Consider the following 27,095-nt stretch of genomic DNA (forward strand, 5'->3'; position numbering starts at 1 on the left):
CATGGCAACTATGAGTGTACCCCTTTAAGAGCGGAAGGGGGCGGTGCAAGGTAAACAAGGAAAAAGAGAGTATAGCTGTGCAGTAGATTGTCGTTACAGAAAGTTAACGTGTGCTGCAAAATGTTCCCAAAAAAAGCTGACGTCAAAACGCAGACGAGGAACATGAAAACTCTTACGTGAGCTTCAATATACCGTAATTTCCCGCCTATAAGCCGCAACTTTTTTCACACGGTTTCAACCCTGCGGTTTACGCGGTGATGCAGCTAATTTGTGCATTTTTTCTAACGGCCACAAGGGGGCACTCAAGCGGAAAAGGTAAGCGCGAGACCGGTTGAATATATGTGCCGAGGAAGTGACTTTTACCGGTCCGGCCCTGTTAGCGCGTTACTGCCGTGTCTCGCCGATTTTTACCAGTATGTTTTTTTTTTTAACCGGCCCTGTTAGCGCAGAGACGCTAGCGTTAGCATAAGTGCGGCGACGCTAGCGTTAAACTCTCTGCGTACCGTAGATATCTCGTCTTTCAATGCGCGCTCTTGCAGCTTTTACACGGTTGCGGCCTATCTATGTACCAAATGGTATTTCCTTTACAAATGTACTGGGTGAGGCTTGTAACCAAGCGCGCTCCGAGAATGACGGTAATTTCCAGTAAAAATTGACGAGGCGGCGGCACCGGAGTGTTGTTTTGTCTCTTGTTCTAGAAGCTTTATTGGTAGATAATGTTTACATCTTACAACGCATTCCACAAACTTTTTCTGGTCACAATTTTTAAGTATGAACGAGTCGATCACACAATTCAAGCAAATGCTGGAAGTTTACAAAGAGTTGAGCTCCACATATATTGTAATATGCTTATTATTATTATTTTTTTTTTTGAAATGCCTTGCTTGTTGTTTCTCACGTCGGAAATCATCGGATGTTGTGAAACGTACAGGAAACGGGGGATTCTTCCGTCACTACATAGCGGCCATGACACCAAGACGACGGACTGCCGAACGTTTTTTCCAGAAAGATGAGCCTAGCGCGTTACTCACAAGCCGTGAAGATGATGAAGATGCTCGAAGCCCCGCCCACCTTCGGGCAAAAAAAAAAAAAAAAAAAAAAAACAACAACAAACGAAAAAACAAAAACTTCCTCCACAAAGAGGAAGAAGCCGGCTGGAGGGGGGGGGCAAAATCTGGCCTGTCTAACTAAAGTGCTCGCACACAAACTTTCTTACAAAACGACGACGACAAAAGGTGTCGATCGGCAGTCCACGAACATCCGGGGGGGGGAGCGTGACCTCCCCCGGGGGTGCAAGGTGTGGGGCCTTTCACGCATCGAGTCCTCTGCCAGAAAACCAAAAAGTTCACAAGTGGGAGGGAGGAAAAAAAAAAAATTGTATTATTTGCCAAACTCAGAAGGGCCCCCCCCCCACCTCCCCCGAAAACTACGTAGACAACAAACGCCGCTTCCCCGTCATTCCCTTCCTCTCCGTCCAGCCAGCTTCTTCTCCGCACTTTCCCTCTTCATCTTCTTGTCACTCGGGTTTGCGTTTCATCCCAGGAACTTTGGCCTGGATCCTAGAAGACAAAAAAACGCCAAAGTGATCAACACGCGGTGTGTCCCTCAAGGCTCCGTTCCGGGGCCCCCATACATCGCACCAAGAATGTCGAAACGTTAACTCCCAGGTGAAAGCCCAAATACCGCAGGAATCATTCATTTTAAATATTCACGACCTGTGTAATAGAAAACAATATTTTAAACTTTCGCCACACTCGTAGTTAAAACTTTTTTTTCAAACTTCAATTACTTTTTTAAGGTTGCGTTTTTCTTTTGCCAGCATGTCAAGTTCTAAAATTGCCACTTTTGCTCATTTTTTTGTTGCTATGGTGACTCATTTTTATGCTCACTTTCATAAGTTTACTTTTGTGAACTTTTTGCTAACTATTGTACTACCCTGTCAACATTTTTTCAGCGGTCACTTTTATGTCATTGACAAAATGTTTTGAATTATTTCGTTAACGTCCATTCATTATTTCAACAATGCTCATTCTGGTTGAGAAAATGTTTGCACACCTGCCTCAGAGTTCTGAGGACCGGGGTTCGAATCCCGGTCCCGGCTGAAATTAAGTGTGAATGTGAGTGCGCACGCGTTTGTTTCTGTGTGGCCTGCGATTGGCTGGCGACCAGTTGGGGGCGTGGCCCACCTTTCGCCCGGAGATCGCACGGTTGGGACCCGATTTAGGAGAAGCAGAAAAGCAAAGTACCGTAATTTCCGGCCTACAAGCCGCAACTTTTTTCACACGCTTTCAACCCTGCGGTTTATGCGGTGATGCGGCTAATTTGTGCGTTTTTTTTTTTTTTTTGCCCGCGAGGGGGCACTCGAACAGAAAAGGTAAGAATGAGACCGGAAGATTATGTGCAGAGGAAGTGATTTTTATCCGGCACTGTTAGCGTTGCGCGAGCGTTAGCGCTGTGCTAACGTGTTGCTGCTGTTACTGGCGTGTCTCATTGATATTTACCGGTAAGTTTTATTTTAGCCGGCCCTGTTAGCGTTAGCACTAGCGTGGCATTAGCATTAGCATTAAACTCTTTCTGTGTACTGTCTTTGTAAATATCTCGTGTTTCAACGTGGGCACTTGCGGCGTATGGATGTACCAAATGGTATTTCCTTTACAAATGTACTCGGTGAGGCTTGTATCCACGTGCGCTCTGTAGGCCGGGAATTACGGTAAGTGAATGGTCAACAATGTTAAAAAAAAATTATATATATAAAGTTATTTGACCTTCACGTCAACCTCGTTTTCAGTTTGTCCATTTTCAAAATTGTCGCATTCATACTTTTATTACTATCAAGTCAAAAGTCAAAACTTACTTTCCAATGACGTCTTTGATTTGGTTGTTGATGAGCGCCAAGTAGTGATCGATTTGAGCCTGATACAAAATATGGAAAAAGAAGGTTAGAAAAAAAAAAAAAAAACAATCAACAACAAAGAGGAGGAATAGCACAAAATGGTCGGATGTTAAAATTCTTACCTGGTGTTTCTCGTAGATGATCGGACAGCTGAAGGCTGCGATAACGGCTAAAAAAAAAATAAAAGATGAAATCAATAGACGAGAAACTGCGATTGTTGCAGTTTTCACGTTAGAATGATTTAAACAGAGAAACTGAATTTGCAGTGCAATGAGCTTGATTTTTCGTTTTCTGGGGAAAAAGTGGGAATTTTGGAGCGCCCCCCCCACCCCCCTACATGTGAATATCGAAACTACACCCATGTTTGCACTTAACCCATTGGTGGCCAGCGTCCCATTTTTGGGACGTCATGATTTTCACGCCTTATATCCTTCAGTATATCAAAATATTGAAGTGTTTTAATCTGATTCTGTTTTTTTGGGACGATCCATGAAGAAAACTCAAATACCTATTCGCGGGCGAGATTATAAATTAGTAAAGTTATCATATAAGAAGTGTTATTTTCCTTGATTGTGGCCCGTGAGGACAAACTTCAGAACCAAGTGTACTTTTCCTCCGCCTTTTCAAATTATATTTCACGTCTCCATTTCTCGGTTATTTTGGAGCGCAGGTCCGAAAGCGCGGCGCTCACCCAGGATGACCAGCGTGAGTCCGTTGAAGATCGCGCCCACGTAGGTCAGGACCCACATCAGGACGGCGAACTGGAAGCGCACACATTCCGGGGTGATTTTTTTTTTTTTTTGTGGGCCACCGCGTAAAAAAAAAAAAAAAAAAAGGACCAAAGAGAAAGAAGGACGACGACTTCCCACCTTGATGGAGTCCACCAGGTCCTCAACCAGGAAGAGACGCCTCAGCTCGCTGACGGTCTTGTTGATTTTCTCCAGGAGGACGTCGCCGTACTTGTGCACCATGTCCTCGGACAGCGCCACCTCGCGTTCCAGGTACTGCCTGCGGACGGGAACGGAGCCGTCAGCGGACGGGAAGCGGGCGTACGGCGAGCGCCGAAAGAAGCCGCTCACTTGAAGGGGTGGCCCTCGTCGGACTTCTGGATGGCCTGCAGGATGCCTTTGTAGATGCGGAAGCAGACGGTGACGGAGAGCAGCGCCAGGCCCACGTAGGAGCACACGCTGACGATGCTGCACACCGTCAGCGACAGCAGCAGCAGCAGCGCCGCCCCGAACACCACGCCGGTGGTCTTCACGTCGCGCCAGTACACCAGATCCGCCACTGGGGGCGCCGGCGAGACAAAGCCAACGTTAGCCGTCGCGTCGCGCTCCGATCAAACGTTACCGAGTGTGCGTCAAATGAGTCAGCGCCTAATAAAAATGTGACCTACTCTCATATTGTGGGAAATAATCCATTTTTTTCCTCTTAGATTTTGCTTTAAAGTAAGATACTAAACGGGGGGGGGGGGGTCATTGACACTTCCCAAAAATGTTTTTCTACTCAGTTCTTGAACAATTTGTTTTTCAAGCGAAAATTGAGATTTTTTTTCCTTGCGATTTAAAAAATCCAGTACTCGAACGCCCACCCAAAAACTCATAAATATGTTATTGTGCATAACGCAGCCTCTGTACGTAGACGTGTCCCGGTAGCTCCATTTACATAGTTTTTTCTTCCTATTGAGGACTATTAACCCCCAATCATGGCTCCAAAGAGCTCTTTGGGGAAAAGAAAACAACTTCCAGGGGGCGAGTCACCCCCGCCGAAGAGATTTGAAACAGTAGTTGATTGCTTTTCTTCTGGAATAACTTTAATAGAGAGTAGCATAACGGGAAAATATTCTGAACGCATTATACGCTCATTCCGTACTACCTTATCACTATTAAGTTAGATACGTATTGTGAACTATATATAAACTCTCGGGCTGAAACAGTTAATCAACTAATCACAATACTGGAATTTTATCGTTCACTTTACTCCGTTTACAAACACTTGTTCCCAAATGGTGCATAAATTGGAATTGCAGTCACTCACATCTGAAAAATGTACGGGCTTGGTCAGTCATGCCCGCAGATATAACGCTGCGGGTGTGTGTTCTGTTTGTATTGACGAGTGTACCGCTTTAAGAGGGGAGGGGGGCGGTGTCAGCTAAACTCGGAAGTAGACGTAGGATGGTGCAGGGATAACCGTTGTAATCAAAGGAAATGTGGTCACACGTTTCATTTGATCGAGAACTCGGGTTGTACACAAGGAAGGTTGACAAAGAGGAAGACGCTATATGAAGTGACGTGTTGACACTTAAAAGTTGGACGGAATGTAAGATTTCAAGGTCTAAGAACTTCTTTGTTGAGTATGTGGTCTTAAAATGATGAATTGCAACAATCTACGAGTGTGAGTCAAAGAAATATTGGAGACTTGCTAGTTGCTGATAACAGGCTAACATCAGTTTAGCAACAGATTTGTAGCGACACCTTTGGTGTTTTGAGTAAAATAAAATACAATTAAAAAAAAAAGGTTTTACATGTAAATAACTTCTCAAACAATGATTAGCTGCTAAACACCGAATAAGTTTGACATACGAATCTGCCCACCGTTAGCATAATTCGATATGAAGTCGCACAATTCTTTGTTCACCGGCGCGCGAGCCGACAGGCGTCATCTAATAATGTCTCTGACCCGCGTGGAATTCTCCGGATGAAACCGCGGCGTCACGGGCGCAGCTGTCGCTCAGGAGCCTCCGAACGGACCTCGGCCGGGCACCTCGTCGCCCCTCAAAAGCCTCGCGGTCCAAAAGAAAATCGTTCGGCTTCTGTTTTTGTGCCACGCTGCTTCATTCACAGAAATGGTAAAAGACGAGCGGTGCAAACGTTCATCAGCATCTAATCGATTCTGAAATTAATCAACTATATTGATAATTGAGTAGTCCTCCAGAGAAATTCACGCAGAACTGTCGAAATCCTCACGTTCAGCCTCTTAACATTAAAACTTATTTGATTTCTAGAGGCCTCCATTAAGGTTACCCGATTTGTTTCATCCAAACAACATTTCGCAAACATCTGCTTTTATTTTGGAAAACAATCATAAACATTTTGGTCTATTTTCTCACTGATGTTGCAGGTGAATCATAATTTTGTTTGCATTTCAATAAAAGGAGATATGTCGAATTCATCAATCATAACACGAAGAACAGACTACTCGTCGTTGGCCGAAATTGCAAAGTCACTCTTGCGCCATCGCGTAGAAAACAAGAAGTAGTTTTGAGTCAGATTTGGCCGTCGAAGCATAAAACTGTGCAGTCATGTGACTTCATCTAAGTGGAACTCTTGTCTGACCCACATTAAAGCGAAAGAAATGTCGGCGACTCCTGATCACGATTCTTGTGAGCATAAGCCTCAAGCGAGACAAACACATTTGCTCATGTTTTCCTGGGTCCTGAGGTAATGGAGTAAATCCACCATATGACAAATGGCCAGTGTAGACTGAGTGAATATGATGAGTAATTTGAGTCTATTCATCACCTCTGTTGCCTGGCAACCACTCAGCAGCGTATGTTCATTAATTAGGAATTATTCAAGTCAACAATTGTCAAAGGGTTTGATAATAAGATGCAGCTGTTAATGCTCTTTGTCCTTTGTTCTACTTCACATCAAACCGAATCTACGACAATAATTCCACCGTGATTACAATTTCCATATTAAGAGATATTTTTTTGGGTGTGTGACATCCCATGGTTTATCACGGTATCCCATAATGCACAGTTAAAAATTATTGGACAACGATCAATATAAAACAGAGTCCCATGATGCATTGCATCGATACAGAAAAAAAAAAAAGTTCAAAATTTTACAGGGGTTTTGCTTCATATTCGTAGTACAAGTAGAACAACGTGGATGACCAAAGAGTTTTCTTTCTATTCATTATGACCTCTCGACTAATCTTGAAACTTTAAGACACAAAATGTTAAAAAAAAAAAAAAGGCCACTAAAAACTGAAGTTGCCATCCGCCATCTTGATACTCCCTAAACAACCATGCGTTAATCACGAGTTTCGTGGTTGTGAGAAAACATTCTGCAGGTACATTAAAAAGCTTTATTTTGACACCGTTAAAGTTTGTAAAGTGGTTTTTTTTAATTTTCTGATGAGCTTAATTCACTTGAACAAAGTTTTGTCTACAGTTGTTGTTCACTCTGCTTCGCCTTTATAGGTCGACGGTTTTTCGCGAAAAAGAAATCTAATATTTTCCCAAACTTCATCAGTGGATAAGCAAGAAAACACATTTTCTGTTAAATTTTTGATGAATTTCATAATACAGAACTCTGCAAATTCAATTTGATTTTCAAAAGCAAGGAAACAAGTTGAAATTCTGTCTGAAATGGGACGTCGCAGAGACCACAAATGAACAATGCGTTTAGCATGTTTTTTTCCCCCCATTGCGAGTACTTATTTCCAAAAATATATCTAATTGATTGACTTAAAATTGAATGTTTTCATGACACAAAATGCTTAGTTTTTTTTGCTATGCTATGATGATGCTACTTCACAGCATACTTTGGGAAAAGTTAACGTCGCGTAAATCGGGCCGAGGTAATATGCAAGGTTTCTTGCTAGTCACAGTGTTCTATAGCTTTCCTTTGCGCTTAACCTTTTTTTGGAGCTTCGCACGTCGAATTAAAAATCCTTCATGTTAGCAGAACTGAAAATAATGTCAAGTTCACACGACCAGTTTTAATTCTACATGGCAAATTTTGAGAGAAAAACCCCGCCATAATCCAATTTGTAAACCATGCCCTCCAATCGTTTTGGGAGTACCAAGATGGCGGCCAACCGGCTTCAACCAATGGACATACCGCTCGATGTGTATGCGCTGACCAGTCTTTTTTTAGGTCAGTGGCTACTGCACAGTATTCGATGCGACATACAGATGACGTTATAATTACGCGACAACAATGGCGTCATTAACCGCGTGCCCGATACCGAGGCTTTTCCTTCAAAATCTTTTTCGAGCGATACGCTGCATTGGACATAAAAGATAAGAAAAATAATAATTTAAAAACCGCCGGCAGAAAAACAGCTGAGAGGGCAAGAAAAGTAAAAAAAAAAAAAAAAAGAGGCGGTACCGCGGTCCGAATGTGGCCGCTTGGCTACATATGGTCTCGGGCGGCGAGCACCCCCGAAGCCGGACTAAAAATAGACAAGTCGAGTCCGCGTCAGCAAGCTCGAGAGCGAGCGCTGTTCTCGTTTGTGCGCCACCGAGCCGAACCCACCGCGGCGACCCCCCCGCCCCGCGGGCAGCCATCAGCGGGGTGCCGTCTGCCCTCCTCCCCAGCAGCGGAAGGGGGCTACTTGCCGCGGACCCCCGGCAATGACCTCCGCGGGGTGGCTCCGCTCGCCCGACTAAATGCTCGTCATCCCCACGCACGGCCCGGCCACATCACGCAAACGCCAAAGCACGCGAGCGAAGGAATGAATCGAAGGCGATGATCGCACTAACCCCGCTTGGCGTCCATGTTGAACCTCCGCGGAAAACACGCAGCTGCGGCTCCGAGGCTCCGCCCACTGGCGCCCGAGGTGAACGCCGCGCATGCGCACTACACTTTGCCTCTTCCATGCGCGCGCGCGCGCGGAGGCGAGAACGACACGCTGGCACGCGCTGGTGTTTCCGAAAGGGAAGCGCGTGCACGCCCCGAGCGAGAACGTTCGAGAACTTCAGTGGCCACGCAACGTTTGATTTGGACAGATAAGGCCACGAAATATGCCACTTTCAAAAAATTCACGTTATTTAAAACATACAGTAATTTATAAGGCCACGAAATAAGTCACTTTTAAAAAATTCACGTTATTTAAAAGTACAGCAATTTAATCTCCAATATCCAAATTAACATGATTACACAGTCCCTGAGAAGGGTTGCGTCAGGAAGGGCATCCAGCGTAAAAATTGTGCCAAACATATGTGCGTTCCTCTGAGATGACACGCTGTGGCGACCCCAAAAGGGACAAGCCGAAAGAAACACGCACACAGTTATGTAAAGTGGTTAATTTGAAGTGATTTCTCCCTTATGATCAAATAATTTTGTAAAAATAATGTGTTAAAATGCATATGTAAATGTACATTAAATGAAATTGTCATTTGTATTCACACCAATCTTGGCCACAGACAAACCTCTTTATGAATATAATAATCAATACAGTTTTTATACCTCAGTTTTATGTGTAAAATTTTAACTCAAAATAATGCCTCAATCTCATTGATTTTCTACAAGGAAGTTGGTTTTAAAAAAAATCAAAAATTGACATATTTCAGCAGTAATAAAAAAATAATACTCTAGGAATTATACATTTTTAAATATATTTTTTGTTCCCTGCAACAAGAGGTTGTACACCTACACCAGACATGTATTTTGTTGTGCTACAATTAGCCTGAAGAGCCAAACAAAATCATCTTCATGCGCCACCTAGTGTCTCTCCAAATCCGCAGCTCAGCCAAACGAGTCAGACCACGTCCATCCATTCCCCCCGCTTATCCTCACGAAGGTGGCGGGGAGTGCTGGAGCCTATCCCAGCTGTCGACGGGCAGGAGGCGGAGTACGCCCTGAACTGGTCGCAGCCAATCGCAGGGCAAGTGGAGATACTTTTTGGAACACAATCGCATTGAGCTCGACCGAAGACATAATTAATAACTGCTTGACATAACAGCCGCTGCATGCTTTCGAGATATTAAAATTCCACACATAATGTGACCTCACATGTGATGAGCGCATCGCATCACATGACTTCCTCCTCCCCAACCACCACCGTTACGCTTCATCGTCATTTCCCGCAGGGTTAGTCCGAATGTATGTCTCTGTGTTGAAGTGCCCTTGGGCAAAACACTGAACCTCAACTTGCATGGTAGCAGTTGCCTGTTTGAATGCGTGCGAGAATGGATGAATGTGAGGGTTTGGAAACCGCGACAAGTCTAGATCAGGGGTCTCAAGCTGGCCGGCCGCGGGCCACTTGTGGCCCACAAGACAATATTTTGTGGCCCTCGCTTAATATGGAAGTTTAATGTTCGTGCGGCCCTCAAGTTTTACATAAAGGGACTTTTCCACACCTTGCGTAGAAAGTAAGTTTCTTTCAGCTTGTCCCGTTCGGGGTGGCCACAGCGTACCCTCTCAGATGAACACTGATATTTGTTTGGCACAGTTTTTACGCCGGATGCCCATCCTGACGCAACTCCCCTTCGGGAGTCGAGGCCCCAGTGAGATATGAACTCGCGACCCCTGGTTTACCAAACCAATGCTCTCACCACTGAGCTGTGGGACCTCTTACATTTACACTCTTTGCGTAATATGCAATAATGCCAAAAATATCATTATCAGTAGATCAGAAATCAAGTTTTCATTGAAGGACGATCACGAGTATCACACTGTTTAAAAGATGGTGGATCAGCTGGAAGGCGTTGGCCTCACAGTTCTCAGGTCCCGGGTTCAATCCCGGGCTCGCCTGTGTGGAGTGTGCATGTTCTCCCTGTGGCTATGTGGGCTTCTTCCAAGCACTCCAAAAACATGTAACATTAATTGGACACTCTAAATTGCCCCAAGGTGTGACTGTGAGTGCGACTGCTGTCTGTCTTCATGCGCCCTGCGATTGGCTGGCGACCAGTTCAGGGTGTTCCCTGCCTCCTGCCCGTTGACAGCCGGGATAGGCTCCAGCACTCCCTGCGACCCCTGTGAGGATAAGCGGCTAAGAAGATGGATGGATGTTTAAAACATAAAACATTTGGACAGCTGTAGGGGTGTGAAAAAGTGTTTGCCTCCTTCCTGATTTTTTGGATGTCACAAAAACATTTCCCAGCATCAAAAATTTCAGTTTTAGGTCACAAACAGATGGCTGGACACTTTTCTTCAGTCATTTTTGGTAGACAGCAGAAGTCACGGTTCCTTTTTTTTTTTTTTTTGCAGCAAGTCATTCATGTCCTGAAGTTGAAAAACTGCCCCAGACAAGCACACTACAACAATATTTGACTGTTTATGCTCCGTTCGGAACCTCTGGAGCGTTATGAACCAAAGTTCTCTTATAATAGGTATTATTGTTTGACGGTTGTACTCATACAGCATGAACACATAATGTTTCGTATTAAACTACTACTCCATCCATCCATCCATCCATCCATCCATCCATCCATCCAACCATCCATTATCTACCGCTTTTCCGGGTCAGGTCGCGGGGGAAGTAGTTTCAGCAGGGGATACCCAGACTTCCCTTTCCCCAGCCACTTCTTCCGGAGGGATGCCGAGGCGTTCCCAAGGCAGCCGAGAGAGATAGCCTCTCCAACGTGTCCTGGGTTGTCCTCGGGGTGTCTTTTCGGTGGGACGTGCCCGGAACAACTCACCAGGGAGGCGTCTGAATCAGATGCCCCAGCCACCTCATCTGGCTCCTTTTAATTCGGAGAATTAGCGGCTCGACACTGAGCCCCTCCCTGCTGACCGAGCTTCTCAATTTATCTGTAAGGGAGAACCCGGACACCCTGTAGAGGAAACTCATTTCGGCCGCTTGTATCTGGGATCTTGTTCTTTCGCTCATGCCCATAGGTGAGGGTAGGAACGTAGATCGACTGGTAAACTGAGAGCTTGGCTTTTCGACTTAGCTCCCTCTTTACCACAACGGACCGGAACTACTCTAGTGTCCGGTTATTAAGTCCATCTGGCCGCAGTGCATCATCCACCCATTTTCCCACAGCGCTCGTGCTCATCGGGGTCTCGGGCGAGCCTGAGCTGATCCCAGCTTACTTTGGGAGAGAGGCTTTGTACACCCTGAATTGGTCACCAGCCAATCGCAGGGCGCCGACTACCATGAACGTACACATCCACACCAATCGACATTTTAGTCTTTTAGCATTAGCAAGGTTTTTTTCCCATCCCAAATGTGGGAGGCAGCCACAGGACCCAAAGGAAACTGTATCAACAGAATCCTCAAAATTGAACTCGAAGAAGTTTAAGAATGATTGCACTTATTTATTCACATATTTGATCCCTGAGGTGCCAGCAAAGACCTCCGCCTCTGGCGTCTAACCTTTGGACACCGTGTGAGTGCGGGACAAAGGTCTTGGGCTACATGTCGCAACGGTAAAGAAAAACCTCTCCCGCGCAAGCGGACAAATGCCACGCACAACCGAGATAGCGGACGGAATACAAAAAAAAAATTGACTGGCTTAATACAGACTAAAGAGTGACCAGACTGTCAAGTGTGTTTGTGGTTTAGAAGATACTTTTTGTTGGATTAAATCAGATCAAATCATTTAGTAATTCTCAGTCAACAATCTTCCTGGGATAAGAGAAAACAATGGTACCCAGGTAAAGTCCATGTGTAATGAATATTGTGGATGTTCATGCATGAATGAATCTCAGCAGTATTCTTTGAACAACGATTGCGTTTGCCGTACAAGAGCTCCTTCTTGCCAAAATTTTAAATCATGCCTTAAACCCATCTCTAATATAATTTCCTTTTTTCAACCTCAAAACATATGAATCATCTTAAAAGACGTAAAACTGGAGTTTCTTTTGCTGCACAGGGACACCCAAAGAGAAGACGCTACAAATAGTGTAACACGAAATGAATCCCCCCCCCCCCCCGAAAAAACAGAGCGTACAACGGTGACACCTCTCATCGGTAAACTTATCCAAAACTGAATTTGAAACAATTTCAACCCGATCACCAAAGAAGCCTCGAAACTACCGTTTTTATGTTCTCCGCTCAGCTCCGAGGAGAAGGCAGGCGGTCACGTACGCAACAGAAAACGTGCCGTTATCATTTCCGCCAAAAAGTCAAACAAAATACCGCTGCGTACCCTGCTGCCTCCACGTCGCTTTAATTGCGTCCACGCGTGCCGTCTCCATGCCGGACGATCACAAGCGTACATTCCACATGGACAGAGCCCACCGGGAAAGGGAGGAAGAAGAGGGAAGACAAGAAGGACGGAGGGGGCGGCGAATACCGCAGACAGCGAATAAACGGTCAGCTGACCGTCAGCCACTGGGCGTTCTGACGCAGCAACAAAAAGCGACTGCGCCGTCCCTCCGCGGATTTGGCAATGAAAGCTTTTTGACTCCTCAGCATTTCAGGCGCTACCTTCATCGACGCCCTCAATGCAGGCTGGCCCCCAAAGTAGGAATACGGCTTCAAACGTAACACTTCATCGCATTCATACCCATTTGCAACCGTCTTCAAACCTTTCTAGAAAAATGCGACAAACCGCTACACTTCGTCCCATCGGGATCAACGTCAATAAAAGCTTCCCAGATAAACTCTTTCAAGTCATCGCAGTATCAAGCAAGGGTTGAAGTCCAAAATTCTAAATGTCAGGGTTTCATTGACAGATTTGGTTATGGTTTCTAACCAGTTCGATTATTATTATTATTATATCTCTTATTTCTTTCATTTCAAAGCGATCGCTGTGACGATCACCGGCAACAGTATCGTAACAAAATTTTTTCACCTGGTAAAGCGTTGGCCACACAGTTCTGAGGTCCGGGGTTCGATCCCGGAGCCGCCTGAGTAGAGTTTACACGTTCTCCACGTGCCTGCATGGGTTTTTTTTTCCCCCGGGTGGGCACTCCGGTTTCCTCCCACATCCCAAAAACATTCAACATTAATTGGACACTCTAAATTGCCCCTCGGTGTGACTGTGTTTGCGGCTCTTTGTCTCGATGTGTGCCCTGTGATTGGCTGGCAACCAGTTCAGAGTGTACCACCCTGCCTCTTGCCCGTTGACAGCCGGGAAAGGCTCCAGCACTCCCCGCGATCCTCGTGAGGATAAGCGGCAAAGAAAATGGATGGATATTTTATTTGAAAAATAAAATAAAGGGGTGTAGCACGGTAAGCCTAGTGGTTAACACAACTGCCTCACAGCTCTGAGCTACCAGCATTGAATCTTTGCAGGTTCTACCACACTCCAAAAGAAGCACGTTAGGTAAACTGATGAGCATGGATGTGAGCGTGAATGCTCGCTTGCCTACTACATGTGCCCTGCCACTGACTGGCGACCAGTCCGGGGTGTGTCCTGCCTCTTATCCAGAGTACGACCCCACCCAATGACAACAAGCACTACAGAAAATGGCTGGTTTGTAAAAGGTGAGTAAAAAACTAAAACTAAAAATCTGTTTCCAGGATGTGGTCTAATTGAGTGACAGAAATGAGTCACGCTGGAAGTCCAAGAACATTTCTGCTTTAGTTGTAGTAGCTGCGTAGCGCCACTTGGGGGGAGCGGTCGCCTTCAAAAGTTAACCAAGCAAAAGCAGCTACATTAAAACTAGCGCTCAATCCAAAAGCTCATATTGGAACTCGATCTTGACTCCGGGAGCAACCTGATTGGATAAATGCCCCACAATGTTCCGCAACCTTTGGCTCCTACGTGATGTCATGTTCCCGTGAACACGAAGTCACTCCCGCGGCGACAGAATCGGTCGGTCGGTCGGTCGGTCGGTTACGTAAAAGTACAAAGTCTCTTCACCCGGTCAGCTACGGTTCACCTTCATAAATACGGCCGATGCAATCTAGACAATTGCAAGTATGCACCTTATCCTACGAATCTACACTTTGTACATTTACATAAAACCTGAAGACGTGTAAGGGGCCTGTCACTATTTTACATGTTCGTGAGAGTCAGCCGGTGCGACAAGCAATCTTTGCTGACTTGTCTTTCAACAGAATCAGAATCAGCTCTAGTGGCGGGTCTTGCCAGTGTCGCAATGCAGGGAGGAGGCTTTAATTAGCAGGGGATCCCTAACACACACACACACACACACACACACACACACACACACACACACACACACACTACAAAATATCAGTGAAACCTCAGCCGAGTCGTCCTGCGAAGGATGAGTCACGTCTTTTCTATTCGAAGTAAAAGGTTAAAACTTGATTACTGCAAGGGACAAAACTTGTCCACGGTCCTGTGAGAACTTGTCGATGCGTCAAAACGTGCAGAAGTTGTCGAGAGGAAGAGAAGCCAAAATTGACAAGTATGCACTTCACAAGATGGACCTGCATCAAATTTTAAAGTCAGACAAGATCCAGAACTTTAAAAGTCTGAATCGTCTACCTATGAAAGTCGTGAGCTTGTTTGTGTAGTCGGGGGAAAAAAGGTCAACTTTAAACTGAAAATGGATCTCCTCTTTTGGACTTGCAGACGTGATTTGGGCCACAGACCCGAAGGCAATACAGCAGGAGTAGAAAAACACAGCCCGTGGGCCACATCTGGCTCGTGGGCCGTTTCAATCCGGCCCGCCAAACGTTGGTAGAATATGGCCCAAACCGTACCAAAATCACGACTACATTCATTTGACCTCGTCCGTAACGTCGAAGGAATCCGCTAGGTAGCACGGCAGATCCGGGGATACAACGACTGCATTTTGGAGATTCTGTGTACACTCGGCTCCCACCCTTAACCAACCAGGATTGGACCAAAACAAATTTCAACAGTGAGTGTCGAGCAGCAAATGACAAATTATTATAAAAAAAAGATTAAAAAAATATATATCTTTTTTTGTAATGTGGATAAGCAATATCCCTGCCACTTGGCAGCTGTTTTTTAAGAATTGCCCAGTCACTCACAATTTGATAAAATGTACAGGTGTGGTCAGTCATGCCCGCAGATATAAAAATGCAGCTGCCTGTGATTATGAGTGTACCTTTTTGAGAGCGGAGGGGGGCGGTGTCAGGTAAACTAGGAAGTAGAAGTAGGCTGAGCAGAGACCATGTGCTTCCGTAAAAAAAAAAAAAAAAAAAAAAAAAAAAAAAAACAGGCTGTGGTTCACTGCGCTCGATCAGTTTTCATGTGCGCTGACAATGTTCGACAAGTGCGCAATTGCACAGCTTAGAGTGAACATTGGTAAAGACTACACAAAACAAGTGACATTTTTCAATATCTATGGATTTGTACTTGTAACAAATCACAGTGACTAATTTCCATAACAAAATGGACTGGGGGCGCGGGGGTGGGGTGGGGGGGGTGATCAACAAAACAAGTAAACTAAAGTATTAACACTACAATGACTTTATTTATTTATCTTTTAAATCGAAGCATCTGGTTCTGACTTGGGCCAGCTGTCAAATTTTAAAAGTCAATGTGCCCCCCCAGCCAAAAAGTTTGCCCACCCCTGTCAGCTTTGCATTGATAAAACAAAGTAGTGAGTAATGTCAATGGGCAGGAACTTTTCATTCGACGTTTCACTACATTTAAAATGTGAAAAATCAGCTTTCCATTCATTTGGGTTCATGGTCACTCACAATCCTTAAAACGGTGAATACATATTTCTTTCAGAAGCTCTTTGAAATTTCAAGCAAATGTGAAACATGAGCTTCTTCAAAAAAATATTAAGTTGAAATGTACGAGATGAGCATTAAAGTCCAGGCATTTGCGTGCTGTTCATTTTGACAACCAGTTAAGAGGGCGGGGCTACAATCTGGGTCCACATCTGTGGGTGAGTGCGTGTCGGTTTTCTGATTAGCATTCTGGGTTATTAGCTAAATTGAGTTGTGCATTAACTACTTTAGTTTGATTAGTTTCAACAACAGCAAAAATCGGCATTTTACTTACCATTGTTAAAAACAAAATGCATGGGTTTGATTATAAAGAAAATGCAAAAAGCGTGGATGGTATAAAGTAAAGGTGGCATCGAGGAGAGCATGAAGGGATCGAACGTAAAAAGAGGCTTCTGGTTGGTTTGGGGGAAAACGAGAGGAGAACAAAACAAAACAAAACAAAAAAAAAACAAAAAAAGAAGAGAGTGTTGATGGGAGTTATGTCGTCTAACGTGGAGAAGCCAATGAAAATGGGATGTGCGAGGGAGGAATGGTTCCCCGTGCCCAAAGCGGTTTTGTTTACCTGCGGAAATGTTCAGGCTTGGCATCTTCAAGAGTTTGCTGCCCTCTGCGCTCTTCTGTGCCGCCGCTTCCTCAGGCTTACGGACAGCGGAATGGACGGGCGGGATATGGGACGGCGCCTCCTGAACGGAGAGTTTTTCCAGCTCTGCCTTGCTCTTTTGAGTGAGCAGGCGGTACGAGCTCTGACTTGGCACTTCTCCTGCCATCTCTGCAGATACTGGAGCGGACGCAGAAAATGAAGCTGCCCCTTTCTCTTCAAAGGTCACATCCTCGTCCAGGGGGAGTTCTGAAGCCTTGGAAGGTGCAAACTTGGAAGTATCGAGGGCCTCAAGAAACTCGTCGATTACTCCCTTTGGTGGTCTCTCAATGAACTCAAATTCCTCAGACGACACCTCTTGCTCAGACACCTCTTCAGCCACCTCGGGCTCCTCCAGCTCTACCTTGGTGTTGCTCTTCTCCACCTGGAAGCTGGCAGGGTTCTTGGCCATGGCTTCCAAGACTGGAGACAGAGAGTCTGCAGTTGGGGACTCTGAATCTGAATCTTCAGTGGTGGCTTTCTTGCTTTCAAAGTCTAAAGGCTCAAACTTTTCTGTCATTTTGGGAGAAACATGACTTGAGAACCAATCTTTCTGCTCGATCTTCACAGGTTCTTCTACTTTCACCTGTGGCGGTGTGGTTTCTTCAGCTTCTTTGACCAGATCAAAAGCACCAAAGCTTTTAACTTCATCTTTCGGTTTGTCAGACACCCTCACTTCAATCTCATCAGCCATCTCCTGAAGCAGAGACACTTTAGCATCCAGAGCAAAAGGGTTGTTCGCTGACAGGTTAATTGGGGGGTTAGGTGACTCCATCATCCTACGTTCGAGAATGGGGCTCTGCTCCTCTGGACTTCCATCAGAGGAGCCAGAGTCCAGTTTGTCAGGGTTCAGTGGGGAAGACTTCAGGATGTCTGGAAGCGATGGCGGCAGAGCACTATCCTCCTCCTCCTCCTCTTCATCTTCATCTTCCTCTGCAAGACCAGATGAGAACTGACTGACTGGTTGCATGAGGGAATCGATGGCCTTCGTATCCTTCTCAAATGTTTTCCTCTCGTCTAGGAATGATGTCGGACTATCCTGGAGATCTTCAGATTGTCTGTACTGGACAAGATCTGGAGTGGGACTTTCTGACACTTTAGTGGCCCTGTGGTCAAACTTGATCTCTCCAAAGTTGTAGGAACCACTGTCCGCCAATGGGGAAAAGCCGTCAAATGGGTTAGTATTCTTCTTCACCTCGTACATCAAGTCGTCATCTTCATCCGAAGGGTTGCTGTGGAGCTCTGGCTCGTACCCAGGAGAGCCAACGGCTGCTACGTCCTTGGAAAAGGAATCCATTGAAATCTTGGTGTTGTCTTGCGATGCTAGGCACGGTGAATCCCAGTGGTCTGTTGGGTTAGAGGAGGCAATGTGAGACTCTGGAACCATCTGGGAGGTCACGGGGGAGGGCTCTGAACTAATTTGTTTCTCCTCAGGCGAGAAGGACACTCCGCTGTCTTCACATAGAATGTGAGGTCCTGGGTCTTTACCTAAACTCAGGTAAGGACCAGTTAACTGATCAAGTTCACCCTTATTTTGACTATAACCAGGTCCAGACTTGTCTTCATCATCCTCCCAGGGATTTTCCTTGGAGTGGACAGCAGGGGCCTGAGTGGAAAAGGAACCCTGGAGTACACCAGCTCCGATGGGAAAGGGCTGATTGGGGCTCTCTGTTAAAGAGAGCTCTTCCAGGGAATCAGGGGAGTGGAGAGGGGAGAGAGGGGAGATGGGAGCAGGGGGATGTCCCTTCTGCTCAAGTTCTTGAGTAGAAAGGGAGGAGGGAGAACGCAATACAGCACATATCAAAAGACAAACTCCATTCCATACAGTGCCCACCATACCTGGGTAGAACCCATACTAAAAGCCTTTTGGAGATCAAGACCAGACAATTGCTGCTGAAAGGTCAACTGTCGTTGTGGATATGCTCGTAGTCACCCTTTTTCCATAATGCTTCGACATATTCAGTTCTAGTCGATAAAACTTAAGACTCTTTTACAGATAATGCAAAACCCGAGTGTGGAACCAAATTAATGATTGCTGAATCAGCTCAGTCTTTGGACTCAAGTCTTGGGTCGCTTGAAGTTTTTGGGGACCTGCCGCAGTCAAGGCTGTCCAGCATTTGTCTGGTGTCCATCTACACACACATGCCGATACACGAAGGTCATTCAATATTTGCCCCAGATGTAGTTCAAGTAATCCATGCTAGGCGTGTCCTATAAACCGTTGTATAATGATTCTTCCCAAATGATACCTGTCAGTTTAAAATCAAATCATAGATTTGTGACCACTGAAAAGAATCATAATAGCAACAAACAATATTTTCTATTACGCCTGTCTACAAATAACACAGCCACAAAACAGAAACACAGTGCAGTGCTCAAGTTCATAATCACTAGCGTCTCATGCTACGGGAGTTTAAGTCTACTTGTGGCATGCAGGAAGGTTATTTCTTCCGCTCAAGATGAGTGACGGGAATACACAACAGCAATGACAGTACAGTGGAAACGAAGACGGAAAGGAAGAGGCAGGAAAACAAAGCGAGCAGAACAGAGATAACTTGCCTGTAGGGAATTGCATCAGAGGCTGAGGCTGAGCTTTAGAAGGAGAAGAAGGAACATCTGCGGGACAAAAGACAGAAAGTGGCAGAGTGCAAAATCGGTCAGCTTGTCAGGATAGTAGAAGCGAGAGAATCATTGGTCACCATCACGTCAGCTTGAGTCGTCATCCTTGACTCACAGACCTCGCAAACGGGACGTGCCACACAGCTGGAAGGGGGGGGGGACGACGACAACCGAATGCCCGTCCAGGGAACAACAATTCCGTTACAACCAGAAAATCCCCATCATCACAAGACGTTCCGTCAACATCTGACCTTGCTGAGCTGAGTCATCAAGCTCAGTAGCGACGCTGCACCAACATGAATGAAGGAGACGCAAACTTAGACATTTCAATTTCAGGTTGCCCTTCGGTTTAGTACACATGGTTCAAATTTAAAACCATTGAGACAAAATCTCCAAGAAATTTGTCTCTGACGCACTCCTGGAATTGGGCAAAATGACCCTAAAATGCACAATAATTTCCTGTGTTTTTAGAGCATTGCTTCTTGAGATTATTTTTTGTTCGTCATTTTATTCACGATAGGCAGGTCCACTAAATGTAATGATGCTAGGTGAAACTGGTTTTGGGGTCTGGATTCTTCAACATTTAATGAGCAGTTATTGCAATGTCATGTTTTATAGTAAACCCTCTAACTTTGTTGCCAGGCTCCTCCAATTTACAAAGATGAAAAGTGAATTTCCTTCTGGTCTATCATCGTCCATTTTAGGATTTGGTAGCAATCGGCCAAAATATTTCAGGTAATTTGGTACTATTTGAACGAGCTATTGAAATGGACAGGACACTGAAATGGGCACTTCGTACCGAACTGATAGAAACTGGACATAACCTTAAGACTATTAATGACAGGTAGACATCCCCCATTTATGTTTCGCTTGTCCTCACTCGGGTCACACGTGTCCTGGAGCCCACCCCTGTTAACTGTGGGCAGGAGGCGGGGTGCACCTTGAACTGGTTACCAGCCAGTAGCACAAACAACCAACAATCACACTCACATTTGCACCTACGGGCAATTTAGAGTCTTCAATCAACCGATCACTCGTGTTTTTGGGATGTGGGAGGAAACCCACGGAGGCACGGTACGAATATGCAAACGCCACGCACGTGAGGCTGGGATTTGAACCCAGATCCTCAGAACTGTGGGGCAGATGTGCTAACCATGTCGCCTAATGATAGACGTGTATACAAAATTTTATGATGGTTAAGTCAAACAAATAAGCTTCAGGACCGGAATTTTCAAAAACGGACATTTTCACCCAGATGAACATGCCGGCAAAATTTTGACACCTTTGTAAAACGGGCAAGGCCTTTAAAATTACATTCCTTTTTCTTTCAGAAAAATATCTACATAGAAATTAATGTTTTCCAAGAGAGTACTGAATGTTTGGGCTCAAAAACAATGCAAGCATGACCAAAACATACAATGTGACTGCCATGTGTTTGAGGACATGCGATAACCGACAAGACATTGCATAGCAGAAAAAAATTATAAGGAGTCAGATGATAGATGTGCTTGTGACCTGTTTTTTTTTTTTTTAAGTTATAAAAAAATTAATCATACGAAAGCAGCAGCACAAACGCATCCAACTCGTCATCCAAAAACAAGCATTAACAGCACAAAGTTCAGACAAGAATTACAGCGCTTACGTCTCCCACAGATATGAAAATAATCACAAAAACATGAACGACTATGAATAATGTGGTACTAAATCATTGCAGAAAAGCTGAAAAGTCCCCCAAAAATTTTGGGGGAAAAAAAGCCAGAAAGTGTAAATGGCGAGGAAGGAAAGAACGACGTCAAACAGGGCGTGGCACCTTCAATCGGGTTCATTTAGACAGTAAAACAATCAACATGTGCTCTGATTATTTTCATCAAATCAAAGTGCAACGATCACAATCAATCGTGTGTCTCATTGGTTGCCAATCACAGATGATTGAATATTGGGGGTTACCTCTGCGGTCTACATTTAGCTTCCAGCGATGGAGACCACCTAGGATGGAACCATTGACAACAAAATTTAGCGTCTCACTAGCGCAACAACGTTAATACAGCAATCAAATAAATAAAAATGTACGGTTGTGGTCAGTCATGCCCGCAGATATAAAGTTACGGGTGTGGTCCACCAGTCATGCCCGCAGATATAAAGTCGCGGGTGTGTGTTCTGTTTGTAATTATGAGTGTACCCCTTTAAGAGCGGAGGGGGGTGGTGTCAGGTAAACTAGGAAGTAGAAGTAGGCTGAGCAGCAGCTCGTTATAGTTATAGGCCGTGTGCTTCCGTGGTTAAAAAATAAATAAATAATACTCTCAGGCTGTGGTTCACTGCGCTGGATCGGTTTTCATGTGCGCCGAGTGTGTGCGACAAGTGCGCAATTGCGCAGCTTAGAGGGAACATTGGTCAAGACTACACAAAACAAGCGACACCTTTCAATATCTATGTATTTCTACTCATCAATGTTACGTGACTTCTCGTGCTCAACTGTGGAGATTTGCGAGTGCGGGTGCGTGGGCGCATACGCGCCTGTTAAATCAAAGTAACTGGAATACGCATCTCAGCTTCTCATTGATAGATTTGCCCAAAAAGTATTATGAAACTGATAACGTTTTTATGCCTCATGAAAAATAAGGACCCCTCTCGAGCGGCAAGACTGCGGTCGGTCCGCTGATGACAAGCCCTTCACCAGCCAATCAAACATTTTTTGACGTTGGCTGTCGTCCATGGTGCTTATGCAAGCAATCGCACAAGAGTTTTTGGTTCAACTTGCCCTTAGAGTGGCGCAATCGCACTTTGAATGGATCTATCTCCAACTTATGTCACTTCATAGCGCGGCTTGACCCTTCGCAAGTCTCTCCAAGTCGCCTTTCGATCATCCAGGAACTCTAGAATAGAGCGTGTCGCAATATTTTTTGGGTGGCATGTTTGCAAGATTGCAAAAGTCCTCGGCGTCATTTTGCCCGGCGTGCTCTTTGCCCAGAGGGGGACGAGTGCTGCGCAACTTCCGCTTACGCGAGCTAACGCCGCGGCGGCTTCGTACGTAGACAGATTTTAAACATAATACATATCTCACAAAGGCACACACGCACCCTCCGCCACCACGGGCCTAATCACCACTGTCCCCGAACCCGTTTGAGTACAGTAAGTATGTTATCAGCTAAGCATTAAGAGTCTTAATTCTACTCACTGCGGGAAGACAAACTGACCAGTTCAACTACGGCCAAGCTGCATTGGCGATTTTGCTTTCCCAAATCAAAATGCTTATTTTGATCCTTTTTTTTTTTTGTACTAATCTGATAAGAACAATAAAATCTCTCTGTAAAACTCTAATTTTACATACATATTCACCAATATGTCTATTGTTTATAATCGTGGTTGTAGTCAACGTCATCCTCTCCGCCATAAACTCTTAACTAACAACTGGAAACATTCTTTGGAAGCATCGCGCACGCCACGACAGCGCTAAAAGTTGGACCCTGAGGATGGGCGGTCTGGTCCCATTTGGAGGACCGGCTGTCTGTCAGCTGCTGTGTGTGTCAGCACGGAAACCAAAACAGCTTGGAGCGCTTATCTGCGCTCGTCTGTGACCAGGAAACCAAAGACAACAAACAGTCCAGTAATCCACCTGACGCTCTGATGGATGGGGCTGACCCCAAAGCGGCGTTTGGGGTCAATCGGAACCGAGAAACGAGCGGAGCCTGACTGCGCGGAGAGGAGGCCAGAACCCCAAAACCTAATGCTCCTTTGGGATCAATCTAACCTATGATTTATGGCTTGCTTATAGAATACGTAGCAGGCCTTCTACCGCCTCCGGAAGTACGGTCCATACAAACTGGGTTTTGGGGGGGGGGCTTGTTGAATAACTTTGTGTCCAAGGAAGTTCACATTAAAATGCTAACAAAGACAATTTAACACACCTAATGGTGCGTGTGTGTTAAAAATCAGTTTACCACTGGCTCAACACTGAGTCTGTGTGAAAGATCGGTTCCAGCGCCGTGAGCACGGGCCGGAACGGGCCATCTTTTTTACTTTTTCGCCCCCGCGGGCCTGCGAGGCAGAAATTCTGCATTTGACCCATTTTTGAAAATGACTTAGCCGAATTATTTGATGTATTTAAACTAGCCCTAGCTGTCACTCTTGAATATATTCATAATTTATTATTCCATTGACTCGTCCATCTGATAATCCCCCTCCATTTGGTTTGGGTTGTAAGGTCCCAAAAATTAAGAGAATATTTACTGTCGAAAAACTGAAATCAGAGGATTTGAACAATTCACGAACCAATCGATGGTCAAAATCGAATAATCGGTCACGGGCGGCAGCTGTGTTCTCCGAACCGACCAACGTGTGAAACCGGCGGCTCGCCTCCGTTGCCGCGGCTGCGCGTCGGCCGCTTTCCCGCAGGCCGCCATCGCGGGAAAAGGCCGGCGTCGATGGCTAGTGTGGATATGAAATGATTTGAAGCGCAGCTTGCGAGAAAAATAAAAGAAAAAGAAACGACGCAAAGCTCATCCCAGCTGCGTCTTTGTTCCGAGTGGCCGCGGTTTGGTCCATCAGGCGGCCCCGCCCTGACTCCATGCCTCCCTCACCCTTCGCGGGCCGGCTGCTTTCTTTCACGCCCGTTTGCCTCGCCGTCGGCCTCATCTCCGTGTTTAAAACCCAGACTACATCAAACGCGTTCATTCGTTCGGCCTCGGGATGGGAAAAGCGCAGATGCTCAGTCCCAAAGCAGCTCGGTTGCGGATCGAGCCGCGAATCGGGGTGGAGATGCTGGGAGGGGAAACTGGGTGGCGAGGACGGGCAGATTCCTTTGTTGTGAGTCATTTGACCGGGCCGGGCTTCCATTATAAGACAGCTCTGCCTAAAAGGACCCAAAAACCGGTGAATTAACAAGAACGTGATGGCAACGAGCTGATGTGTGGACAAACAATACGATCACTCTTAGCGGACAAACGTCAAGATCCTCCTTGCTGCACGTCAACGCATCTGCGCTTGGCCGGCCACTTTCTGGGTGATAAACACGCCAAAAGTGTTTATAATCCAGATTTGCAACCCCTTCGTGTGATTTCGTCGCGGAACATTCGAGCCCTCGCTTTTTGTCCGATAACGGAAGCAGGCTTGAAGCTAGCGGCGGGCGGAGCCAAGAGAAGCGCTGCTCATCGGATCAAAAAAAATAAAAATAAAACAAAAACAAAACAAAAATCAAACGTCCTCGCGAATGTTCGAACATCTCACGTTAAGTTCTTTGCAAGTGGTTCGAGAAGTCACGTGGATTTCCGTGCGAATATCAGCCGATGGGCGTCAAACGAGACGATGATGCAGCACATCGGGACAGGTGGGCCGCATCGGAACCAACAGCAGCACCTGAATGGACCTCACTTGCTTTTGACAAGCGTGCTCGCGGCCGTTAGGGCCACAGGCGAGCTTCTCTCGTCGCCCCGAGTGGAGCGCGACGAGCCGCCGGCTAACAGCAAGGTTAAATTGGTTTCCGAAAATATTATTTAAAAAAATAAATAACGTGAAATCGAGGCGCAACTATCAGGTTGGCGCAATTGGCAGGTCAGCGGGCGGCCAGCTCCGCGGCAGGCCGCCGGAGGATCACCACGCTAGCCGCGTTCGCAAGCGCCCGTCATTGCTGTCCAAAAGATGTCCGGGTAAAGGGGGGGGGGGGGGGGGCTCTCTTACGGCGCTTGGACCATTTGGAGCTCCTACAAACGGTTCGTCCCCGGTCTCGTTGGATACTCACAAGATGCCGGAGCCGGTGCTGGATGCGTGTCGACCGGTGGCTGCGCTGCTGGCTGCGGGAGGAGGAGGGCGTCGCTCTCCGCGGGGGGCGAAGGCGCGCGGGGGACGCTGGCGGTGGAGTCTGGGATGAGCTGCTCGCGTTCCTCTCGCCGCTCTTCCTCCTGCTCCTCATCCCCCTCCCCTTCCCCTTCCCCTTCCTCTTCCATTTCCCTCACTTGGGGCACCGGCGCCGGCTGCCGCTCTTCGCGGGGTTCCGCGAATGGCCGCGGCTCGCCGTCTTCCGCCATGTGCCGCTCCAGGGCGTCCTGGGCCCCGCCGACCAAGTCCACGATGTCGTCCAGACTGTAGAGGTCCTGCTCGGGCTGGTAGTGGTGGACGTCGTCACTGAAGAATGCCGAGCTGGACGACACTTGCCGCTCCTCGTTGTCTGCCATCTTTCTTTGTCCGACCCGAGTCAACGAGACTCGAGTTTCGGCGACGCTCGCGGAATTCAAGTCCACTTTTGAGATGAGAAGGGCCGTGAGCGCGCACCGGAAGCTCCCGCCGGTCGAGTGTTCCCCTGGACGCCGACAAAGTTGGGACGAGTGCGGCACACGAGGCGGACGGTCGAACCCGAGGCTGCGCCAGGCAGCGCAAAGTTGGAAAGACAAAGCGCGAGACTTGCTCTCACCAATCCGCGCGCCGCTCCGCGTGATTGACATGCGGCCCGGCCAATCACGGGAGCCCGATTATGACCCAAGCCCGTCAGGGTGTTTCCCCTTTCGTAAATGGAGAAGTTTGAACTGAACCCCAAGTTACACAACTTCGCCACTCCTCCTGCAACAACAACAAGGCAAAGAGGACGTGGCAACTAAACTTTACAACAAAGGAAACATGAAAGACTCAATAAACAGCAGTAACACGACGGAACAAAATACAGATTGCATTCAGCCAAGAATGCAGAAAGAAGAATGAATTATTATTACACAGACAAAAGATGGATCAACACGAGTGTCTTTTCGTACTTGTACGATGAACAACCCTCATCGGCGGTCATAAGAAAAGAACACTGTAATAATCACGGATGGTATCCGATTGTAGTCCTCAAGGTTAACAGCGACAACCAAAACAAAGTCTTGGTTCGGATGCTTCCCGACGTCGCGTAGATCCGCGTTGGCAGCCCGTCCCAAATTTTCCCGATAGAATTCGCTCAGGGTTCCACAGATCTCATTCCCGTGCGTCACATATTCCACAAGCATTTGAGGTACGACCGCCGTCCATAAAGCAGAAGCAGCACGGCCTTTGACCCCAAGATGGCCCTGATGGCCTTTTTTTCTTGCTTCTGTGCTTGCTTCGATCGCACTCGATAAAGCTCTTTTCTATTTTATATCAATGAATTGTCATTTTCCTTAATTGAAAACGCAGAACAACAACAAAATGAGATTGTTTTGGCGGTTGTCTGGCACAGATGATCGGAATGCTAAAATACCGTATTTCAGAGCGCGCCTGGTTACAAGCCTCACCGAGTACTTTAGTAAAGGAAATACCGTTTGGTACGTACATACGCCGCACCTGTGTATAAGCCACAAGTGCCCACATTGAAACACAATATTTACAAAGAAAGATGGTACACGGAGAATTTAATGCTAGCGCCGCTGCGCTAACAGGCCCGGTTTAAAAAGAAGAAAAAAAAAAAACATACCGGTAAAAATCACTGAGACACGGCAGTAACACGCTGGCGCAACGGTCACAGGACTGGTAAAAGTCACTTCCTCTGAGATATTTACAAAGAAAGACGGTACAAAAAAAAAAAAAAAGAGTTTAACGCGAGCGCTGGGCTAAAGCTAGTGCCGTGCTAACGTTAACGTTAAAATAAAGCCTACCGGTAAAGATGACTGAGACACGGCAGTACCACAGCAGCAACAT

At 46.2% G+C, this 27,095-nt stretch overlaps 1 protein-coding gene across 11 annotated transcripts in view; it reads right to left on the reverse strand.

Annotated features, from left to right (window-relative positions):
* Positions 1–675: 675 nt before the first annotated feature.
* LOC133509469 (reticulon-4-like) overlaps positions 676–27,095 on the reverse strand; it is a 29,902-nt gene continuing 3,482 nt past the window's right edge. Inside the window, exons 1-10 of one of the 11 annotated variants that reach the window (XM_061836483.1) lie at positions 25,192–26,481; positions 21,405–21,443; positions 19,398–19,454; positions 16,764–18,596; positions 3,973–4,180; positions 3,763–3,901; positions 3,585–3,654; positions 3,016–3,062; positions 2,855–2,913; positions 676–1,559 (exon numbers count right to left, since the gene is read on the reverse strand). In XM_061836483.1, coding sequence (XP_061692467.1) covers positions 1,517–1,559; positions 2,855–2,913; positions 3,016–3,062; positions 3,585–3,654; positions 3,763–3,901; positions 3,973–4,180; positions 16,764–18,596; positions 19,398–19,454; positions 21,405–21,443; positions 25,192–25,891 — 3,195 coding nt within the window. In that variant the 5' untranslated portion in view covers positions 25,892–26,481 and the 3' untranslated portion in view covers positions 676–1,516. Of the gene's footprint in view, positions 1,560–2,854; positions 2,914–3,015; positions 3,063–3,584; positions 3,655–3,762; positions 3,902–3,972; positions 4,181–8,387; positions 8,535–12,722; positions 12,882–16,763; positions 18,597–19,397; positions 19,455–21,404; positions 21,444–25,191; positions 26,482–27,095 lie in introns of those variants that run through there. The other 10 variants (XM_061836485.1, XM_061836484.1, XM_061836486.1 and 7 more) reach the window with 10 other exon arrangements.

The sequence above is a fragment of the Syngnathoides biaculeatus genome, chromosome 12 (assembly GCF_019802595.1).
Source record: "Syngnathoides biaculeatus isolate LvHL_M chromosome 12, ASM1980259v1, whole genome shotgun sequence".
In the NCBI taxonomy this organism is placed as follows: domain Eukaryota; kingdom Metazoa; phylum Chordata; class Actinopteri; order Syngnathiformes; family Syngnathidae; genus Syngnathoides; species Syngnathoides biaculeatus.